Here is a 21798-nt window from a genome sequence, read left to right as displayed (position 1 = left end):
CTTAACACGTGCCTTGTCTACTTTCTTAAAATTAAAAAATACTAGTATGGATGCCCGTGCATGTGCTACGGGTTCATCTAATAATACAAATCATTTTTTTAAAAATCACTTAACAAAAAATACAAAAAAAAACACACACAAACACCAATATTATTAGATTAATTAAATAAAATAAATATAAATAATAATAATAATCATATATATAAATGAAAAACAATGAAAACAAAATTAAAATAAAAACACAATATAACTAAAAAAAGAATATTAAAATATACAAAATCATGTTTATGTATATATATACACGTATGAAAAATAATAAAAACAATTAAAATAAAATTTTAAAAAAAAGATAAAGTATATAATATAATGTTATATATATTAATATTGAGAGGGATGATAGGTTGGTGTGGGACCCACTCAAGTAAATGAGAGTGTAAGGGCTATTGAGTAATTTCATTTGATTTGTTTAACCAATCTTGTAAGTCCAAATGTTAATTGGAGAGGCTAGGGAGTACTATTAGTTAAGATTAATATATAGTTATAAAACTCACATGATTTTATTTTATTTTATTTTATTTTATTATTATTATTATTTTTTTGTATAATAGCAAAAAGTTCTCAACAAATCCACACACATAATAAGATTAAACAACTATGAATCTTGTTGGAAAAGCTCCAAATGAGATCAATTTGATTACCTCTTGTTCTTCAAAAGACACTGTGAGATTGCTCTACTGGATCACTTCACACCTGCAATCCAGTTGAAGAAGCAAAGAAAACAATGTAAAACAAGAAGAAGATGGAGAAGAAGATAAAGAAGAGAAGTATTGATCTTTCATTCAAATGTTAATTAAGATCACCAAACAACAGAGAGAGCTTTTATAACAATATATACAATGTTAGCCTCATCAGACAAACAGAAAATGTGAGCTAGTGTGGCTAACTAATTAACTGTACAGTTATCTTTATATTATATGTTGACATGGCTAACTGAATAGTTGACCTGTCATAACAGACGTTGCTAACATGTCATATAACTCTGTTTCTTCTTTCTTTGCACTTATGTTTCTTATTTCTTTGCTCTTGATGGAATGCGTTTGGATTACCGTAATAAAATGAAAGGGAATGAGATAATGAAGGAGGAGGTGGGAAGAATGAGTAGGGGATAGTAATAAAAAGGTGTTTGATTGGAGAAATAATTCTATCAGAAATAAGAAAAGTAGAAGAGTAATTTATTAGGCATTGAAAAAGTAATGAAAAGATATGATGTAAAATTATTTTTATGTCCTTAATATAAAGAATTAAATTTTGTTGTTTATAGAATATTTTAAATAAATTTTAATTATTATAATTAATTATTTAAATTACTTATTTATTATTAATTAATTTATTACTTATATTTGAAATAATATTTATTTAATATAATTATTATATGATTATTATAATTAAATATTAATTATTTTAATATTAATATATTTATTTTTATCTAATATATTAATATATTATGAGGGGTAAAATGGGTAATTTGTACACATTCCCCCTCCGTCTGTTTTCATTCCCCCCAATATAGGGGGAATGCTTCATTACCCTGTGGGGGTTAATGGTGACTCCCACAAGGTAATAATAACCTCCACAAAAGTATTCGCAAACAAGGGTATGGGAAAGTGTAAGTAATGGTTCCTCCCTTGGAGGAACCATTACTGCCATCCAAACATGCTTCCTCTTCTTCTTTTAATAAATTCAAAGCTTCAAATAATGAAACCAAATCTTCAACAACCCCTCTGCAAGTTGAAGGGTGTTTAAAAACTATGACACCCCAAACTTGGAAGTAACTGTTGATGATAAGGACCTGATAATGATTTAGTGAAGATATCTGCAAGTTAAATTTTAGCTAGGACATGTTGCAAAGTAATATGTCCTACTTGTAATTATTCAAGGACTAAGTGAATTGTTTCTTGAAGCAATCTGGTAAACCATGCTGACTCTACACACACTCTTCGCATGGACCTATATTTTTCTTCAACTGAAGATAAAGCTACAATTGTCTGCTTTTTAGATTTCCATGAGAGAGGAGAATTTCTACAACTATACAAAATCCACTCACTAAATGTCTTGTCTGAGAACATGTAGCCTAATCTGAGTCACAATAGACATGAAGCTAAAATGAAGGCTATGAACTCAACAAAATTCCTCCATTTGGGTTAGAATTGAGATAATCTCAAGACATGTAAAATGGTTTCCATATGAGGAACATGAGCTATAGATATAAATTGACTTAGGTGTTGCACAGAAAAAGCCAAATCATGTTTTGTATTGGTCAAATAATTTAATTTGGCAATCAACTTTCTGTATAAAGCTAGGCCTTTGTATGGTTCCCCATATCAATGGTTAATTTATGTCCAGGTACTAATGGACTTGATACAGAATTGAGAGAATGACAGTTAAACTCTGCTAATAAGTCCAAAGTGAACTTCCCTTGACTAAGTATGATATCTATATTTCTCTAAATTGCTTCAATGCCTAAAAAATAATGCACGTGTCCTAGATCTTTGATTTAAACTGTTGATCTAGTTAAGTTTTCAACTTATTCATTTCCTCAATATTGTTCCCATTCATGAGAATATCATCCACGTATATGGCAAGGAAAATGATTGTCTCATTTGTCTTCTAAAAGAACAATGAGTAATCATTTTTTGAGTGCTGATAACCTTTGAATTGAAAAGCATATGAGAGTTTGGAGTACCATTGTCTTGAGGCTTACTGAGACCATAAAGAGATTTCTTGAGCTTGCAAACCATTATTCATTTATCATTGATAACAAGCCCTGGAGGTATCTTCATAAATTCCTTCATGTAAATCTCCATGAAGAAAAGCATTATTCAGGTCTAACTGAAACAGTTCTAATTTTTTTTACTGCTAGTGCAATTAAACTCCTCACAGTGGTCATCTTTCCATCAAGAGAAAAAGTCTCTATACAGTCTATTCCCTTTTTTTTTTAGTATAACCCTTAACTACTACTAATCTAACCTTGTATCTTTCCACACATCCATCAGCTTTATATTTCATTTTGTAAACCCATTTGCAACTGATTGGTCTTTTTCCTTTTGGAAGAGGTACCAAATCCCATATATGATTTGTTTTAAAAGCTTGAAATTTCTTTTACATTGTAGTTTTCCATGCAAGATCAGTATTTTCCTCTTCATAGGTTTGTGGCTCTTGTTGTGTAGTAAGTAATGCAAGCATTTGTTGGTTTTGATATTGTAAAGATGAAAAACTAACAAGTTTGGGAGTGGGATAACAATTTGTGATAGTATGGTGATAGTTTACTAAACAAGGGAATGAACAATGGTAAGAATTAGTTCTTACATTGCTGCTATGTAATCATTCAGATTGGAAGGAGCACTATGAGTTCTTGTGGATCTTCTAGTTGGTAAAGGATTGTTCAAAGGTTGTGAAATAGGAGAAGAAGAATTTGCCAATGTTGTTTTTGTGTCTAGAAAATGAGAGGCAGGAAAATCTACAAAGATAGAAGAAGAATTTTCCTGAACAACTACAAGCAAATGATCTGAAGTAGAAATATCAAGAGAAGATTTGTGAAAAGGAAATATGTTTTCATGAGAAATAACATTCCTTGAAACAACTATTTTTAAAGTATCAAGGATCATGACTTTATAGCCCTTCATATTAAAAGGATAGCCAATGAAAATTCCTATCATGGTTATAGGCTGAAATTTGTCTTTGTATTTTTCAACAGTTGACACAAAACACAGGCAACCAAATATTTTGAGGTTTGTGTAAATTGATGGTGTTCCAAATAAAACTTCATAAGGAGTTTTATTATTTAAGATTCTTGAAGGGAATCTATTAATTAAGAAGGTTGCAATAAGTACACACTCTCCTCATAATTTAATAGTTAATTTAGGTTGGAAGAGCAGTGCTCAGGAAGTCTAATAGATTTTTATGTTTTCTCTTAACCACACCATTTTGTTGAGGTGTATGAATATAGGTTGTTTGATGGATAATCCTTTTTCTGCAAAGAAAGTTCTAAGTTCCAAACTGCTTCCTAGTTCAAAGGCATTATTATCAGTTCTAATTACTTTTATTCTAATTTGGAATTGTGTCTCTAAAATTTGGACAAAATTCTTTAAAACAAGGGCAACATCTCTTATGGTAGTAAGAAAAAAGGTCCAAGTTGGTCTACTAAAATAATCATCTACTATAGTAATAAAGTATTTGTTCCCCTCTTGTGTTGGTGTATGATATGGCCACCATGTATCAACATGTATTAGTTCAAATGATGTGGCTATGTGAATTTGACTATGGGGATAAGGCGATTTATGCTGCATGGCCTGTAGACAAATGTCACAAAAAATAACAGAGTTTGTATCAGGACTAGAATTCAATAATTGAAGTCTTCTTATTTTTTCAAGAGGGAGATGGCCCAATCTATTATGCCACAAAGAAAAAAGAGTACAATTATTGAATTTGAAGGAAAAAATGGAAAAGTATAACATTTATGAGATTCAACAAAGACAAATTTGAGATTGGAAATTTATGCAGAAGATTTTATCCTTTGTTGAGTATGCAACATGTTCAGGTAAAAATATGACTCTACATCTTAATTGTTGAATTATATTAATTTGCCAATAGAAAGCAAATTATAGTAAAAGTTTGTAACAAAAAGAACTTCAGTTATCAAGAGGTTATCTACTAACATAACAATACCAATTTGGGAGCCAGTAACTTCACAACCAGTTGGTAGAGTGATTTGAAAAGGTATGGGAAGAAAATAAATTTTTTGAAAGATGATTTCTCATGACACATATGAATAAAAGCTCCATTATCAATAATCCAGGTATTGAGGACAAGGTTTTGCTTGCTATTACTAATAAAAATATAAGAGCTTTTAGAATTAAAGAGGAGACTATTACCTGCCATGGCAACTGAAGCATTAATTAAGTTTGTAGTTCTAGCTTTATTCACCATTTTTTTATTCTAATGTTAAACAGAAAGATTAGATGTCGACTCATTGAGAAAATTCATTAGCTTAATGTACTGAGCTATTGTCAATTCTGGAATATGTTCAATTCCTGTGGGTAAGGTATCTAGTGAAGTCCCAACAACAATTCTCCTCTCTTTATTGTTTATGTTTGGAAGCCACTCTCTGAATCCAAGACAACACTTTCTGAATTTCTTTGGATAAAGCATTCAAAATCCAAGAAATCACCATACTATTGCATCTTTCCAAAATTGAAAATTCAGCAGAACTAGGATCCAGTTTCTTATTGGTTCCATTTATAAATCCTAGTTTATTCTTGCATGAGAGTGCAAGTCCCATTGCACGTTTCCAAGATTCAAAGCCCATTCCATCAAAAAGTTTAGAAACAAGCACCATCTCTGGATTATCAGAAGGATGGAGAAAAAATTCATCAGAAGATTCAGAGCAAAACCTCCCCCATTCAAGTGGTTTTCAGCCATAAGAAACCAAAGCATTAGTTTACGATTTCAGAATAAACAACCAAAACACTCAATATTCACAATCATCAGATGAAAATAGATCAAGAACAAGATAAAAGGTCTGATACCGTTTTGGAAAAGCTTTAAATGAGATCAATTTGATTACCTCTTGTTCTTCAGAAGGAGCTACATTGTGCGATTGCTCTACTAGGATCACTTCACATATGTAACCCAGTTGAAAAAGCAAAGAAAACAATGGAAAACAAGAAGAAGAAGAAGAAGAAGAAGAAGAAGAAGAAGAAGAAGAAGAGAATCATTGATCTTTAATTCAAATGTAAACTAAGATCATCAAAATAAAAGAGAGCTTTTGTAAATATATATATATAATGTTAATTAGCCTCATTCAGACAAATAACTCTGAGTTGGCATGGTTAACTAATTAACCATGTGTATAGTTGTCTTTGCACTTTATGCTAACAAGGCTAACTGAATAGTTGACATGTCATAGCAAACTTTGTTTTCATGACATATAACTCAGTTTCTTCTTTCTTTGCCCTTATGTTTCTTCTTTATTTGCTCTTGATGGTTATAAGCTTCTCTTCTTCTTTCAATAGATTCAAATCTTCAAATAATAAAACCAAATCTTTAACACATCTCCAACAAAAAAATCCTACTGCATTCATTTAAAGCTATGATTTAATTATATAAAATCAATCAAATAATTGGAAAACAAACAAAAAAATAAAAATAAAAATATATAGAGTCATTCATATATTAGACCATGTCATTCCCATAACTCTTCCTTGAAACATTGATCGAAAGAGAAACACATGCTTTAATGATCGAGAATTTTAATTATGGGAATCGAGCTATAAAGGGAACTAGAATTGAGTGTGAATTCTTTCACATTGCCAAAATAACAGAAGGTTGACAACAAACAAAATGCGTAAACATCATCTACATGATGTAAAACAATGATAGCGTTGGTAGAACAATGCCAGTGTTGGCAAATAGCAGCTGTGAGGATGGAAGCAACAAAGGAAATGAAGTGTCACGCCCCGAACCTGGTGTGCTAACAAACAACCGCAGACCCACAGGGCGGGGCCCAGTGAACCTGCAAGGCCTCAAAAACCTAAACACAGACTAGGAGTAGAAAATAAACTGACAAAATACCAAATAAGAGTACAACTTAAGGTTTACAACCAAACTCGAATACAAGGCAAATGAAATACAGCATGACCTACAAGGAGGTTCTTAAACAACAATACAACTGATACAAAGACATAAACCATAAGACATTTACTGGAAGTCTTCTAAGATCCCTGGGTCTACTACTCCTGATCAGAAAAGGATTTAAAATAAATCCATGAGCTCACTAGCCTAGTAAGTAATCCAAAAACAAACTGAAAGCAAACGTTCAGGTCTAAAATTTGCACAAAATCAATAGCACAAAATAGTGTAAACAAAAATCAAAAGGTAAAACAATAAATAACATAATCCAGAGTATGTCTCCAAATTCACTGTAAGTGCCAAAGGTCATTTGTTTACCCTCGGTGATAGACCGAGCTAAAATACAGAAATCATTTATTTACCCTCGGTGACCTGAGATTGAATACCAGGTGGCCGTTGATTATTTCACCGAACGGACACGGTGCGAAACTGCAGTCTCATTTTCCGAAAATTACTTGTCGACAAGGTCAGGGTTTAACCCCTCACTGACAGGGTTGCATATCGTTCATTTGGAGACCAAAATTTTTAGACACATTTCCAAGCCAAAAATACATAATATTCACAAGTATTTTCAAAAAAAAAAATCCAACTAATAAAGTAAGTAAATAAATAAATAAATAAATAAACAAAAGTAAAAAATTATACTCATTTTTCCAAGCCTTAGCCTGGTTTCCACATCGAAGAAATAATAACCATATTTCACAAATATTTTCCCAAAATTCAAGATAATAAATGAATTACCAATAAAATAAAATACCCCAAGTATAAATAATAGTGAAACCAATAAATAATTAAACAACCAATCTCAAGGATGAAATGCATAATTATTAATACAATAAAATACTAAAATTTGTAAAAATACAAGGTCTAATGTATCTCATCAATTGAAAAAAAAAATGGCCCACCTAATTCCAAAATAGCTAGAAAAATAAATTCAAAGGAGACATTGTCAAAACAAGGATGGTAAAAATTTTAGGAAGGAGATAGGCAAGGACATAAAGGCAAGTGGATATTTAAGGAATAAAGGTATAACCATATAATAGATAGGTAATCTAAGTTGGTGTCAGGTGGACCAAGGATTCAAGCACTTAATAAATCTTAAGTTTTTGTTATTGGAAATAAACAAGATTACAAAAAAAAGGATAATTACTTTGTCAAATAATTGGAAGTAACAAGGGAAATAACCTATATAAGTTTTGGCAAGTAATAACACTATGGTTCCAACTAAGTATAGAAACTTCTCTTCATCTATAAACATAAGTCATAAATAAGATGGCATTCCCACAATAATTTTCAAAGAATAATTGCAAATAAATTTTCAGAAATTTTACATGAACAATAAACAAAAACACAAAATTTTAAACACAAGAGTTCAAGGGATTACTTATTTGGTGATCTCCTAAATTCAAAAGAAATCCAAGATGATGCTCAAGGTGGTCCTAAAATCCAAGGGAAAACCAACCAAATATACATGAATACTTGGAAGAGTTCAAGCACAAAGGTTAAAGAAAAGCTAGTCTAAAATACCAACACTCTACTATAAAGCATGGTCTTTCTAAACACAACTTAGAACTCAAGGATTCAAAGGAAGCAATAAAACATCAATTGCTATAACAAAAGAACACAACTCATGCTCTACCAACATAGTGGTTTGATATGCCAATACATATATATCTCGTATTAACACAAACAACCAAGATGCATGTCACTTAAACACAATTGTAAAGCACACAAAGTAAATAAATATAATCTATATATATGTATATAAGGGCAGGTGTATGCATGAAAAACTCATAAACCAAGGCATGGATCATGCAAGCTAACATTCAAGGGTGTAAACATAAGTTTTTATGCAAATGACAACATGGTTTCTTGCACATGTATGAGTGGTTTCAAACATATATATATACATATGGAGGTGGTTTCATGTATGCAAAAATAAATCTATATCTCCATGCAAGGATAAGCCAAACATAAATCAAAATGGTGAAGCTCTTCATGCAAACATTATCATCAAAGGCAACCAAGTTCAAGATTTTCACAAGCACAAGCTTCTCTCAAGACTCTAGTAAACAACTCCACCATCAACACGAGAATGAGAGAGCCTACCTTGCCTTTGGAAAACGTCTGCGGCTACTTGTCCTTCTTCTCCTCACCTCCGGATGCCAAGACCGCCAGTGGAGACCCGAACTCCGGTGATGGATGACCTTTTTCTTCAACTTCCAAGGAATAAAACAAGTGGGAGAATGGAGAGAAAGAAGAGAGATGGAGGAGTGGAGGAGGGAGATGGTCATGGGGTGTATACGATCGGCCAAGAAGGAGATTATGACAAGATGGCGTCCGGGAATTCCTCTCTCTAGAAAAGCTCCCAGCATGGTGACAAGAAGAAGAAGAAGGGATTAAGGGGTAAATCAAACATGGTTTAGCACTTAACTTGGTTTTAATTAAGGAGACAAATAAAAGAGGTAGGTCCACCAGGTTGGCGGGGTCCACATGAAGAGTCATGGTAAGCTATGGTTAAAGGATTTGGAGGTTTATAACATGGCAATTTTTTTTTTTTGAAGAATTAAAAGAGTAATTTACTAATTGAGAAATCAGCATTCTTCCAATATTGTGGGAATGCACATTCCTCCAATAGAGGGGATAATTCTCCTTAAGACGGAATCATTCCCTACATGAACAGTAACCTAATCTAAACATGGGGATGAATTTGTATACGGAATGAATTTGTATAAGGAATGATTCCCTTTTTCTTGGGAATTATTACAAGCCGATTGGAAGTTTTATTTGTTTTGATTGAGCCTTCCAAACATATGGCGAAAAATAATTTTCTTTAATTTTATCTATGTTTATATTTCCAATCCCCATTACCAAACATTTACTTTAATATTTATTTATACATTATATGATAGAAAATCAAATATATATATATATATATATATATATATGTTTCAAATACCATGTTGCAATCATTAAAAAAAATATTTAATTTCACATTTGATAAGGAAGTAATCATGATTATGGAGATATAAAATTTTGCATCTTCATAACACTGTATATATAAATTTTCGAAATATCCATTTGATTCGCAGATAGGTATAGAACAAGAAGTACAAGATAAGTGCTTGTGTTGTTCCATATTTGATGTTCAATGAAGAACACAAAATATGACTAAACAAAAAAGGTAAAATCACCATAATATATTTTGTACTATTCTAATGGTCAATCTGTGTCAGTGGCCAGTAGCCGGCCAGTAACGATGGTGGGATGATGTTGGTGGCCCGTAGTGTTAGTTGATGGTGGCTAGTGACTCGTTGGCGATGGTGGCAAGATGACTCCAGTGACCAGCTAGTGGCTGTAAACTGTGGTTGGGGGAGGTGGACTGTGAGGTAGACATCTCTATAATTTTTCATTTTACTTAAGGGTAATAATGTTTTTATTTGTCCTGTCCTCACCACTCTTTTATCCTATAGTCACACCGGGATTTACAATTCAAATACAGCACAAAAAAAAAAATGTGTCTCCCCCCCCCCCTTCTTCTTATTTGGTTGGAGAACAAAAACCATCAAGTTGTATGACCCTCACCACTCTTTTATCCTATACTCCTATACTCACACCTCATTTAGGTGGGGAAAGTGAAATAATGAGGGTTAAGGTGAACCCTTCCTTTGTTTGAATAAGTTTTTTTAATTTAAAAAAAAAAAAAGAAATAGTTACTCTGACTCTTCAAAACTCTCCAAAACATCTTTTTATTTGAATTTCAAAAGAGAGCGAACCTCTAAATTATTTTTAACTTCTAAAAAGATTGTCATGCCGAACCTTAGTTTACAATAAAGGTATTTTAGTAAATCATATTATTATATATCCTTTACTTTATTTTCTTTTCTCAAAAAACATAATGTTTATCAAACAAATCTAATTTTCCTTTCTCTTATAAAAATCTTATTATTCAAACAGAAGTCCAACCTTTCCTTTCCTTTAGTTTTTCTTCTTTTCTCCTCTTTTACTTTTCTTAACTTTCCATTTTACTTTTGGATCCATACACAAGGTAAGAGTAACACTCTGAATTATAACTCTTTTATTAGGAAGATATTGCACGTTCAAAATTTTTAACCAATTTTGGATTTTTTTTTTTTTTAAATTATGTTATGTCTTGTGGGATGTAGGCCCAGCAACTAATTTTTATTTAATTATTCCATTAAATAATTAACATTATATCTCATTCTTGCTTATAAATATTATATCTCTCTACTTCATTCACCACCTATCTCTTATGGTATAATAACTCATATGATGTTATTTTAATTTATTTTATTTTTTCTCTTTACCTTATTAGCTTATGTGATTTGTTTTAATTTATTTTTAAAACTCTTTTCTTTAATAAAACATGGCAAAATAATTTATCATTGATAAAATAGATTAATTTTTCTATCAAAAACCCATACTAAGTTCAAGTAAATATTTGATAAATTGACATATGTTAGAAATAACCCATACTTTCAGAATTGGTTTGAATTCAAAATAGGAAAAAATCAATTATGTGTCAATACACTTTTAGAAACTCTAGATATGATTACCATTAATTGTATATTGAGAATTGGTTTTATTGGATCATTATCTATTCACTTAGGAATTAAAATAATAATCAGCTTATTTCCTGAAAATTAAAGACCAATAAAAATTCCATGCTTTGATAAATGGCAAAAGAATTTATCATTAACAAAATAGATTAATTTTTCTATCAAAAACCCATACTAAGTTTAAGTAAATATTTGATAAATCGACGTATATTAGAAGTAACCCATGCTTTCAGAATTGGTTTGAATTCAATATAGGATAAAATCAAGTATGTGTCAAAACAATTTTAAAAACTCTAAATATGATTACCAATAATTGTACGTTGAGATTTGGTTTTATTTGATCATTATCTATTCAATTAGGAATTAAAATAAAAGCAAGCTTATTTCTTCAAAATTAAAGACGGATAAAAATTTTATGCTTTGATAAAAGTTTTAGTGTAGACGCACTTTATTGGCATCGTTTGACATGCTTGCATAGCACATAGAAGACAAGGCTTGATGATATGACAACTTGAAAGCTTGGAACTGTCTTAAGAAGAAGCCATCTTATAGACCAAGCAATGACTATGTGGAGGTAAATCTATATTTGGCTAAGAAGAGATTTCATCTATATTTGACAAGTGGTTTGATTTAGAAGAGCAACCACTTTTAGGACAAATATCTTACTTGGAGGACAAGATCTTATTGTGCAAACCATATTTAGCACAAACACTTGAAGCTCATTCGAAGAAGGAAGCTAAATATGGATGGAGCTATTAAGAGCTATTTGAAGACAGCTAATTAATTATGGGTAGAAAAAAGAACTACCCATAATTAATTAGCTAAAAAAAAAGAACTATACATGAAGAAAATTGAAGACACAATTGAAAATATACAAATTTGAATGAATAAAAGATCAAGTTTGGAAGCAAGAAGACTGTGAAGAACTAAACTTTGAACGAATGGAAGATCAAGTTTAGTAACTGAAAAATTGTGAAGACCAAACTTGGATGACTTAGAGATCAAGTTTGATAGAAGATTTCCTTTGAAGATTATTGAAGAACTATCTTTAGTATGAAGATGACGCGTCATGTGGGGGCAACCCTTGAGAAAGTACTAGTGATAGGACCATGAGAAGATAAGCTAGTTGCTGGCAAATCAAGATCAAGAGGATTCGACAACATTCGACTCAGACACAACTACGAAGGTTGGAGGGATCTTGAAGTCGTGTTGCAATGGAAGCTAGAACTCAATCAAGGTTAGAAGGAGAGCCACGTTTATAGCTCAGTTGTAACTGAAGGTGCAATAGCTAATTTTGGAAAGCGTTCAAGTTAGTAGCATGGAGTTTCTAAAAGAGGGAGATGTTATATTTGGGACATTAAGACGTCTATATAAGAGACTCTGCTCTGAAGATTTAGAATAAGCCACCTGAGAGAGACTCAAGTGTGTAGGTGAGAGAATGTGCATCGGACAATTTAGAAAAAGTGATTGTATTTCATTGTGAGGATGAGTGTGAGAATTGCTCTCATGTTTATTCCCCTTTTTAGTATTCCCACCCCCGCGACATATATATCTCTTTTTTATTATTGTGTGGTGTGATTAGTTGTATGTTTGCATGAGATTTTGATTAAATTCCAATTTACAACGCCTCTAGCGGATCTAACAAAAAGTTTAATTTGTTCATGTATGGTGTTATTTTGTAACGCCATTATTCAATGAAAATGAGGTCGTATTTCTCAATCACATTCATTTCATTTATGTTTTTCTATTAAAAAAATCATAATAACCAGCACTAGAAATACTTGATGAAAATTAAAAAAAGATTAAAATATTAATTTATCTAAATCTCAATATAGTTTGTAAAAATCTATATTAGATTTTAATTGTGAATACATCAAGTTAATAGAATGCGGACAAAGCTAAAAAAAATTATGAAATGTAAAGGGAAGTCGAAGAACAAAACCTAAAAAAAATAACACTATAAAAATAAAGCTGGAATAGCAAGCATTAAAAAGATGTCTGGATTACATGAGTTATTATACATCAAATAGAACAATATATCTAATATTATTATTAAATGAGTTATGTATATTTAATAATTATTTAATATTATTATTTTAAAAAACATCCTTTAATATGATGATCATTATTGTAATTTGTCTCTGTATACCCACGATATATCTGAATAGATGACAAACACTATAACATCATCTCCGAGCCCTTGTCAATTAGAACAAAACATAAGATCAAACCTCTTAAAATCTGCAGAATTGGAGTAAGTGTCTGTCCGTTTTTACTTCGGTAAAAATAATTACTGTACAAAATGGAAACTACACATGCTTTCAAGATTACATATCAAAACACACTATTACTGTCACTTTTCACTACTACATTATTAGCATATCACACCAGTTCAACAGAATGCACACTCTTATTCTCCTTATAATTTTACCGAGCTGAAAACTGTGATATCGATGCAGTTGCAAGGGATGCAGAAGGTGTACCAGATGAAGATGATGTATCTCCGCGAACCCTGCTTGTCGCTTCGATGAAAACTGGTCTGGTAGGCTGAACCAGTGAAGCACCTTTGCTCAGTAGCAAAACCACAACCTCAGACATGGTTGGCCTTGCAGCCACAGTGGATTGAGTGCATAGGAGAGCAATCTCAATGACTCTCTTCATTTCCTCAGGTTCATACTCACTAGGACTCAATGTATCATCCACCAAGTCCAGTGGCATGTCTTCCTCATAGAGTTTCCATGCCTGTAAAACCAATAAAATTGTGTTAAAAAAGTCATTGTTTTTGAGAAATGAATGGTTTTTTTTTATTTAGTTATGGAAGTCATTTACACTATGCATATGGATTGAAGAAATTTTGGAATCCTTTTCAAGCAAGAAGGGTATCAAAGTGATCTAAGTGTAGGCAAGTAAATCAGAAGAAAGGATGTGACAAAGGACTGCATGCGTTACTCTTAAATTTCTTTTGGATAACTCACCTTCAAGTGGACAGTTAATAAACTCTGGTGTCAAACCAAATGTCTTCATGCCTTCATTTCTATCAAAGAAAATATGAAGATATAGGGTCTTCTTTGTTGTAGACTTGTAGCCATAATAATGTTCTATACTATCATTGTCTAGTTAAGGTCGGTAACGCCCTCATGTAATATCTAGAAATATCCATTACAATGGGGCCATTGTAAACAACTACTCGTAAGCATTACTGTTGATCTGTTTATTTTAAATCAAAGCAATTCTTTATTTTCACATAAAGTACGGTTGTATTGCCTTGAAAATATTTGAACACTTGGCCTAACAGATTTACCAATATCACAATGTAATTTGCTTCTGTCAAATCAAGCTTCTGGCTTCAAAACTTTTACCTGGTTCCTAATATAGAATTTATCCAAAAAGTGTCCTAATGGGGCAGGAAAGCCAGACAATTTTAAATATATTTCACCAAAAAGATTTTCTGCATTAATATTTCCAAGTTCATTGTCATGCTTCTCACACTTAAGCATTCTAGATCACACATGGGCAAAGGGCTATCTTTGAAAGAACCTATCAGTTATATTAACAATGTTACTTTTCTGATTCCTCTACCCTGGCCCAAATCGAGCTACCTGGCATTAGGTCACGAACTTCCTTGACCTTCTGATACTGGGCAGGCATTGGCCCATACATAGTCATACAACTATGCGGTACTGAGTATATTATCTATTGATACAAAATATTCCAGCAAACCCTGAGTACAGGCTACTGTTGGAATTGGAATTAGTTTGACACACATGTATATTGAAACTGTTCTACTTTCCAGTGAGCTATTGAAATATGAGTCATTTGTCGAAATATTGAAATGCCTTACTTTTTCTTTTCATTTATCATGATTTGCAGAGCGGCGCCAGTGCGTGTTATGGTGTGTATGGGATGAGTGTTGGGTGGAACTTAAAACTTTGACAAACACTTTATGCATTAAAAGATTGTCTATCCTAAAAGAACAAAAATGACTATTCCAGCATATTTGCTCTGGTATCCAGCAGTTTTGTACTGCTTGAACTTAGCTTCTACTTTAGAAGTAACAAAAGGACAATCTCAAAATGAAAGATTATAGAAGAAATTTACCCATTCAAGAAGGAACTGAGTTAAAGGTTCAAAACGCATGTCATTGCTCTTTCTGCCACTAATTATTTCCAGGACAACAACACCAAAGCCGTAGGTATCAACCTTCTCAGAGAGCTGGCCATGAATTGCATATTCCGGCGCTGTGTAACCCCTGTTTGACGACAAAACAAAATAAGAAAATAAGCATTAATATCCGAAACAATCAATTGATAATATGGCAGTAATAGACACCAAAAACAATCATAAGAAAAAGTATTTGGGCATACAATGTCCCTGCAAATTTAGTACTGAGATGGCTTTGGTCACTTGGCAGAAGCCTTGCCAACCCAAAATCCGCAATTCTAGCCTGGAAATTGTCATCAAGAAGGATATTGCTAGATTTTATATCTCGATGTATGATACACACATGGAACTCCTGATGTAGATATGCAAGTCCTCTAGCCATGCCAACAATGATATCAAACCTTTGTTTCCAATTAAGGGTTCCACGATTTTCACCTGCCCAATAGACAATGATGCATTAATTAAGGTTTACCCTAGTGACAAATAATCAGGCAAGCACATCCTTAGTACACGAAATTTGTCATAATCTATTGTTTTCAGTTTATTCTTAAGTCGCTCCAATATTATTTTAAACTCTAAGTAAATGGAATTATTTTCAAGCATATGGATCTCATAGTTATTATCATTTCTACGTTCACGAGAAAGAACGATGTCAGGATAATGAGTCAATCTATTTTTCCTTCAAAGTCACTTGGGATCTGTTAGTTCAGCTAAAAGAATGAAAATTACTGAAAGTTACGAGTTCTTTTGATTAGGATGCCATATGTGATTATGCATGATCATAAAGCATACATATGAACAATAAAAGGAAAGATATCTAACAGAATGTATCTAGGTCTATAATGCAGCTGCAGAAAATCCTGTGGTAGAAATTAACATTTGATTTTCAAGACTTTGCTTTAGAGTGAAAAGAAGCCGGTACCAAATAAGAATTTGTCAAGGCTGCTGTTCGCCATGTATTCATAAACAAGAAGCAATTCAAGGCCCTTGCTAGAACATCCAAGTAACCGAACCAAATTTCGATGATGAACATTGCTTATAAGTTTCACCTCACTTTGGAAACTTGCCTGCACTCTGCTTGCTTTAGTTATTGCTAGTCTCTTGACAGCAACTATTGTCCCATTTTTAAGTGTGCCCTGAACGGGAAAAAAAAAACACATCTAGTCAGCACTTGATTTGTTCAGAAGTAAACCTTTTTTTTAAAAAAAAGTACTTTCTTCAGTTTTCAGGTCATACACTGGAGTCACACTACTATTATACAAGCAAGCTCATTGCTAGCAACTGTAGTAATGCAGAGAAATATTACCTTGTAAACATCTCCAAATCCTCCTTCCCCCAGCTTGTTTTTGTCACTAAAGTTTTCTGTTGCAGCTTTAAGATCTCTGTAATGAAAATTCTTTGGACCTTGTAGTTCAGTTGCACCCAATATATTACCTGTGACAACAATAACATTATGTTTCAGTGATTATGCTACCTGAAGAAACTAAAACCAAAATACTTTTGGTGAGCAAAGTCAGATCATTAAGAAAAATACCTACAAAATTCTTTAGGATAGTCAAAGGGATAATTTTGCGCTCTTGAATAAAGATTACTAATGTTTTTATTGAACATAAAGAAGATCCAAATTTGGGCAGGTTTTCAAACTTCTTGTCATCATTCTTGCAAATAACTATCAATGGAAGAATATCAAGGCAATTGCTTTTGATCTTCCAACTTCTTGGATTATCAGGAGAGATGGTGTGAAGTGTAAATACACATTCTATGTGAGACCAGTCAAAGACAACAAATGCTGGATGCATGGATAAAAATGGCCACATTTTAACTCAAGCATCATTATCAACATATTGCCTTAAGGAAATTAGATGACACGATAAAAAGATTTGGGACTTTATACCAAATTAATTCGGTAAATGTATTTCATCAATATGCAAATTCAAGCACACATCTGAATATCAGTTCATTTTGAGCATAGTTATTAAAAGCAAAAAAGCAAAAGGCGCATCCAGGCGATAGGGGTCAAATCGCCTAAGTGCAAGCTGCAAGGCTCAAGTGAACACCTTTCCGAGGCAAAGCAAAAAAAATTAAAAGAATCAAAAAATTCATAAATTCATAATACATACTAAAATTTCACAAAATCAAAGTTTAAAGTTTAAACTTAGATAAAACATGCATTAAGCAAAATAGCATATTATCAACGTAGTAAAAAAAAACACTGCACTACTATTCCGCTGCTACTTAAAAAAAAACCTATAACGCTAGAAAATCCTAATAGCTATCAAGTGCAATAGTTTCATCATTTTTTTCATCACTATTCTCCCACTCATTCTCATATTCATCATCCTCATCTTCATATTTTTTTTTCTTTTTCAAATTCAGACTCCTTATCTCTCTTAAGTCCACAAGAACCAATGAGCTTCTTTTTCCGTTGTCAAAAGACTTTTTTTGCACTTTACTTGGCCTAATACTTGGAGTGAAGGCTGATATCACATTCTTTCTTAGGTTTCCCCTATGTTTTTAAAGGTTGAGATTTAATTTAATAATTATTTAGTGGTTCACATTTGTCCAGCTATTAAAACTAAAAAATAAAAATAAAAATGAAAACCCTTTTATTTTTAAGGGTTAAATTTAATTTGATGATCATTTAGTAGATCATACTTGTCCAACTATTAAAAATGAAAAAAAAAATAAAACCCTTTTTATTTTTAAGGGTTGAGATTTAATTTGATGATCATCCAGTGGCTTATATTTGTCCAGCTCTTATAAATTAAAAAAGAAAAACTCTTTTGATTTTAAGGATTCAGATTTAATCTGATGATTATCTAATTGCTCATATTTGTTCGGTTCTTAAAAACTAAATAAATAAATAAATAAGACGGTAATTTACTAGGGGCACCTCAAACTCGCTCCAACCTCAAGTCAAGGAGCACGCCTTTGGATGACTTTTTAATGTCGCTCACCTTCAAGGCTCTAAGGCGTCTAAGCTGGAGCTTAGGGCAACTCACACATGAATAAAAATGATTTTAAGCATATTTCACTAATTGATTTTACATTTGAATTATGTATAAAATGATTTTCTCCTTGTTAAAACACAAGCAATGTTCCAAATTCCTTGCTCAACTAGATAAAAAAATGGTTTCTCCTAACAGTAAATAAAATATTGGTAAATTAAATGGTAGACCACAGTTAGTAAATGGGATCTCTACTTGCTCCCATCTGCTTCAATTACGCAACAATGAATGTCCAATTTGAGTGGGCTCCAGGAAATGCTTTATCATGAAAGCAGGTTAAGAATTCCAAGTAAACAAAGTCATCTCATAGATAGCCTTATCCAGGGGCACACTCAAGTAAGCCAAAAAAAATATAGTCATCAATGGAAAAATCAAATACCTGGGTCCACAATAGTTAACAGTGGACCAAAAGCAAACAAGGGCATCATTTAGACTAATACATTTCCAAGATGTATTGAAGAAGTATCATAAGAAATAACGAGTGAGCAGATTATGATGGATGATTGCAGACTACCAACTAGTCGTATGATTCTTAATTCAACATCACTATAGAGTTTTTTTTTTTCAAATGCTATTTTTACATATCATGACAAATAAGTCCTCATCAATCATACTTTAAAAGATGATATTTAAATAAAAGAAAAGGACTTTAGAATATTCTGATGCACATACTAAATATACTTTAAAAAAAAATGATTTCATAAGAGAAACAGATGGCAAACCTCTTCGACGATTTGGGGATTTTCTAAACTTTTTGATCCACAGTAATATGGCTAAAGCCAAAAGCAGCAGGCCGCCAACTCCTCCTACAACTCCTCCAATGATAGCACCTGTCTTGCTTGAAGAACCTGCTTCACCATTTTATGTGAAAAGCCATAAGCTTTACCCAAATTTATTGTTGAATATAACTAAACAAGTTCTTGATTAATTCGATTCTACACCAAATTTATGGATGAAAAGGTAGCATACCTGTGCTGTGTATGACTAATTAACCACATGCACATGTAAAGAAGACTACATGCAAGACAAAAACAAGACTGCATTGAAATAAACAGGTCAAAGCTTTCAAATGCAATTCCAACTAGTTAAATAAACTGGTCTGTCTGACCAAACCTTTATAGCTACTTAATTTATTTTGTCACAATTATATTATTAATATTCTCAAGTTTAACTTGTGCAATCTGCTAACCCACCTCACTTGCTTGATAGCATTTTCTATATATTTTTAAACTAAATGGTAATTTACTTTAAATGTTAACCAGATTATTTCAAGTTTTAGGCGGGTTGATCAGTAACTCGGACCATGACAATAACCAAGTTGCCTTGTTTTCACCAAATTCATTCTCAACTAAATCTTTTCAAAACCACGCAAAGAAAACAGCCAAAAGTTGGTTTTTTAAAAAAGTCTAATTCAAGCATGGCACACAGATTTGTATGCCATACAATGCATACATCAGGGATGACGTTTCATTGGTTATTATAACAAATTATTAAATTAATTGACAAAATGCATTGAACCTTTGTTAATGCTTAAATTACTTAACCTCAAATTCAGGGTAATTTACTAATTTTAGTTTTGTTTTTATAAAATAATATAAGGCATATCTAAGAATAATAATTAATTAATTAATTAATTAATTAACAAATAAATAAATAAAAGAACAAGATATGTGTGTGTGTGTGTGTGTGTGTGTGTGAGAGAGAGAGAGAGAGAGAGAGATCACCGGAATTCAAGAAGGGGGAGAGATTCACCGTCTGATTCGCTGGGAAGAAGGCCACATCGGAGTACCTCATGAAGCAGCCGGCGTCCACCGCTCTCGCCTCCGCATCCGGCGGGCACCCGTTGATGTTCCCATACGCCACCGCCAAGCAACTCCCACAACTCTCCTCCGTCACCGACTCCACGCACTGCGCCACCCCATAAACCCCATCCCTCACTGCCGCCGCGAAGTACCCACCGATCCTCGGCGTGGCGACGCTCAGATCCATCATCAGCCCATCGACATCAGCCGCGAAGCCCGACGTATGGTTCGTGCGATTCCCACAGAGACCAACGTTGCCGATGAGGGAACCCTGGTCGAAGAAGGCGGCGCTCTCATAGCGGAGCATACAGCCGTCGTAGATGACGCGGGCGCCGTTGGCGGGGGCGCAAGAGGAGAGGAGGAGAGCGGCGGCGGTGGAGAAGCAGGTGAGGCAGTCGGAGGAGGAGAGGTAGTCGCGGCATTGGAAGAGGGCGTAGACGGGGGCATTGGAGGCGGTTGCGAAGACGGCGGAAGGGGAGGCGGAGAGGTTTGAGCGGAGGCCGGAGAAGGTGGCGTTTAGGTCGGCGACGAAGGATGAGGGGTTGCTGGCGTTGTATTGGCTGCAGCCGCTGTTGAGCAGGTTGGTTTGGGGACCTGCGGTGATGGGACTCAGTAATAGGGCTAGTAAGACAGCGAGGAAAGCAATTGGTGCCATGAGTCGTGTCACCGCTGGTGAGGAGATTGGAAGGTGGTTATCATCAGTGGTGCTCTTGGTTGGATAGCTTGATTGAGCTAGACAATTGTTTATATATCTTCTTTATAAATTGTCTTTTATTTATTTATTTATATGTCTTTTGAAGTAAACATTAGCTAAAATATTCTATAAAAAATTATGTTATTATTTTTTAAATCTTCTTTCATGTTATTGACTTTTTATAAAATAAAGAACCAACCAATAAATTATATAAAATAATAATAAAATATAAATAAATAAATTCATAATTTTTTTTTTTAAAAAAAATGTGGAAAGCAATGCCACTCTCTTCCCTGTACAGGAGTGGTAAATATGTTTATCATACATTAATAAAGAAAAGAATTTAAGAATATATAAGTTAATAATTACTCAATTTAATGCAAGCAAGTTTCTCATTACAAGGTAAGCCTTATGGTGGTGGAGGTGCCCACTAGACTGTCCAATGCACCCGTCCCCGTCGGAACGAAAAATAAGAAGGTTTTGATAAAAATATTGTACTCGTTGTTTCGATGTTAGACAAAGAAAATAGGTGGTTTAAAAAATAGACCGGGCTGTAGGTACAATATTTTAGACTCGGCCGGCCTAAATCATATACAAGTAAAACAAATGATTATTTATGATAAAATTCAACAATTTATTTATATGCATCAATGGTGTAAAATTCTAGTATAATTTAAATCTTTAATCAAAATTATTTAAATTTAATTTGTTATTAATTATTTTTGGTTTGAAATGTAAACTCTAATTTTTTAAATAAATTTTAATTTATTAAAAAAAATAAATTTAGGTGAATTTTTACCGGCTTTAGTCATATGTTTAAAAATATAGATGGATCTTGGACAAAAATAATCGGGTCTGAATAATCG

General features: G+C 32.9%; 1 protein-coding gene across 1 annotated transcript; it reads right to left on the bottom strand.

The window, feature by feature from the left end:
- Positions 1-13474: 13474 nt before the first annotated feature.
- Positions 13475-21052, bottom strand: LOC120250387 (putative receptor-like protein kinase At4g00960). The gene is made up of 7 exons (XM_039259199.1): positions 20161-21052; positions 19159-19284; positions 16735-16862; positions 16351-16564; positions 15632-15863; positions 15366-15516; positions 13475-14009 (listed from the first exon to the last, which is right to left on the bottom strand). Exons 1-7 carry the CDS (start codon positions 20891-20893, stop codon positions 13695-13697), a joined length of 1899 nt encoding a protein of 632 aa, XP_039115133.1. The 5' UTR covers positions 20894-21052; the 3' UTR covers positions 13475-13694.
- Between the last annotated feature and the right edge of the window lie 746 nt (positions 21053-21798).

This window comes from Dioscorea cayenensis, chromosome 19 (genome assembly GCF_009730915.1).
Source record: "Dioscorea cayenensis subsp. rotundata cultivar TDr96_F1 chromosome 19, TDr96_F1_v2_PseudoChromosome.rev07_lg8_w22 25.fasta, whole genome shotgun sequence".
Lineage (NCBI taxonomy): Eukaryota > Viridiplantae > Streptophyta > Magnoliopsida > Dioscoreales > Dioscoreaceae > Dioscorea > Dioscorea cayenensis.
This window is presented reverse-complemented; position numbering and strand designations above follow the sequence as displayed.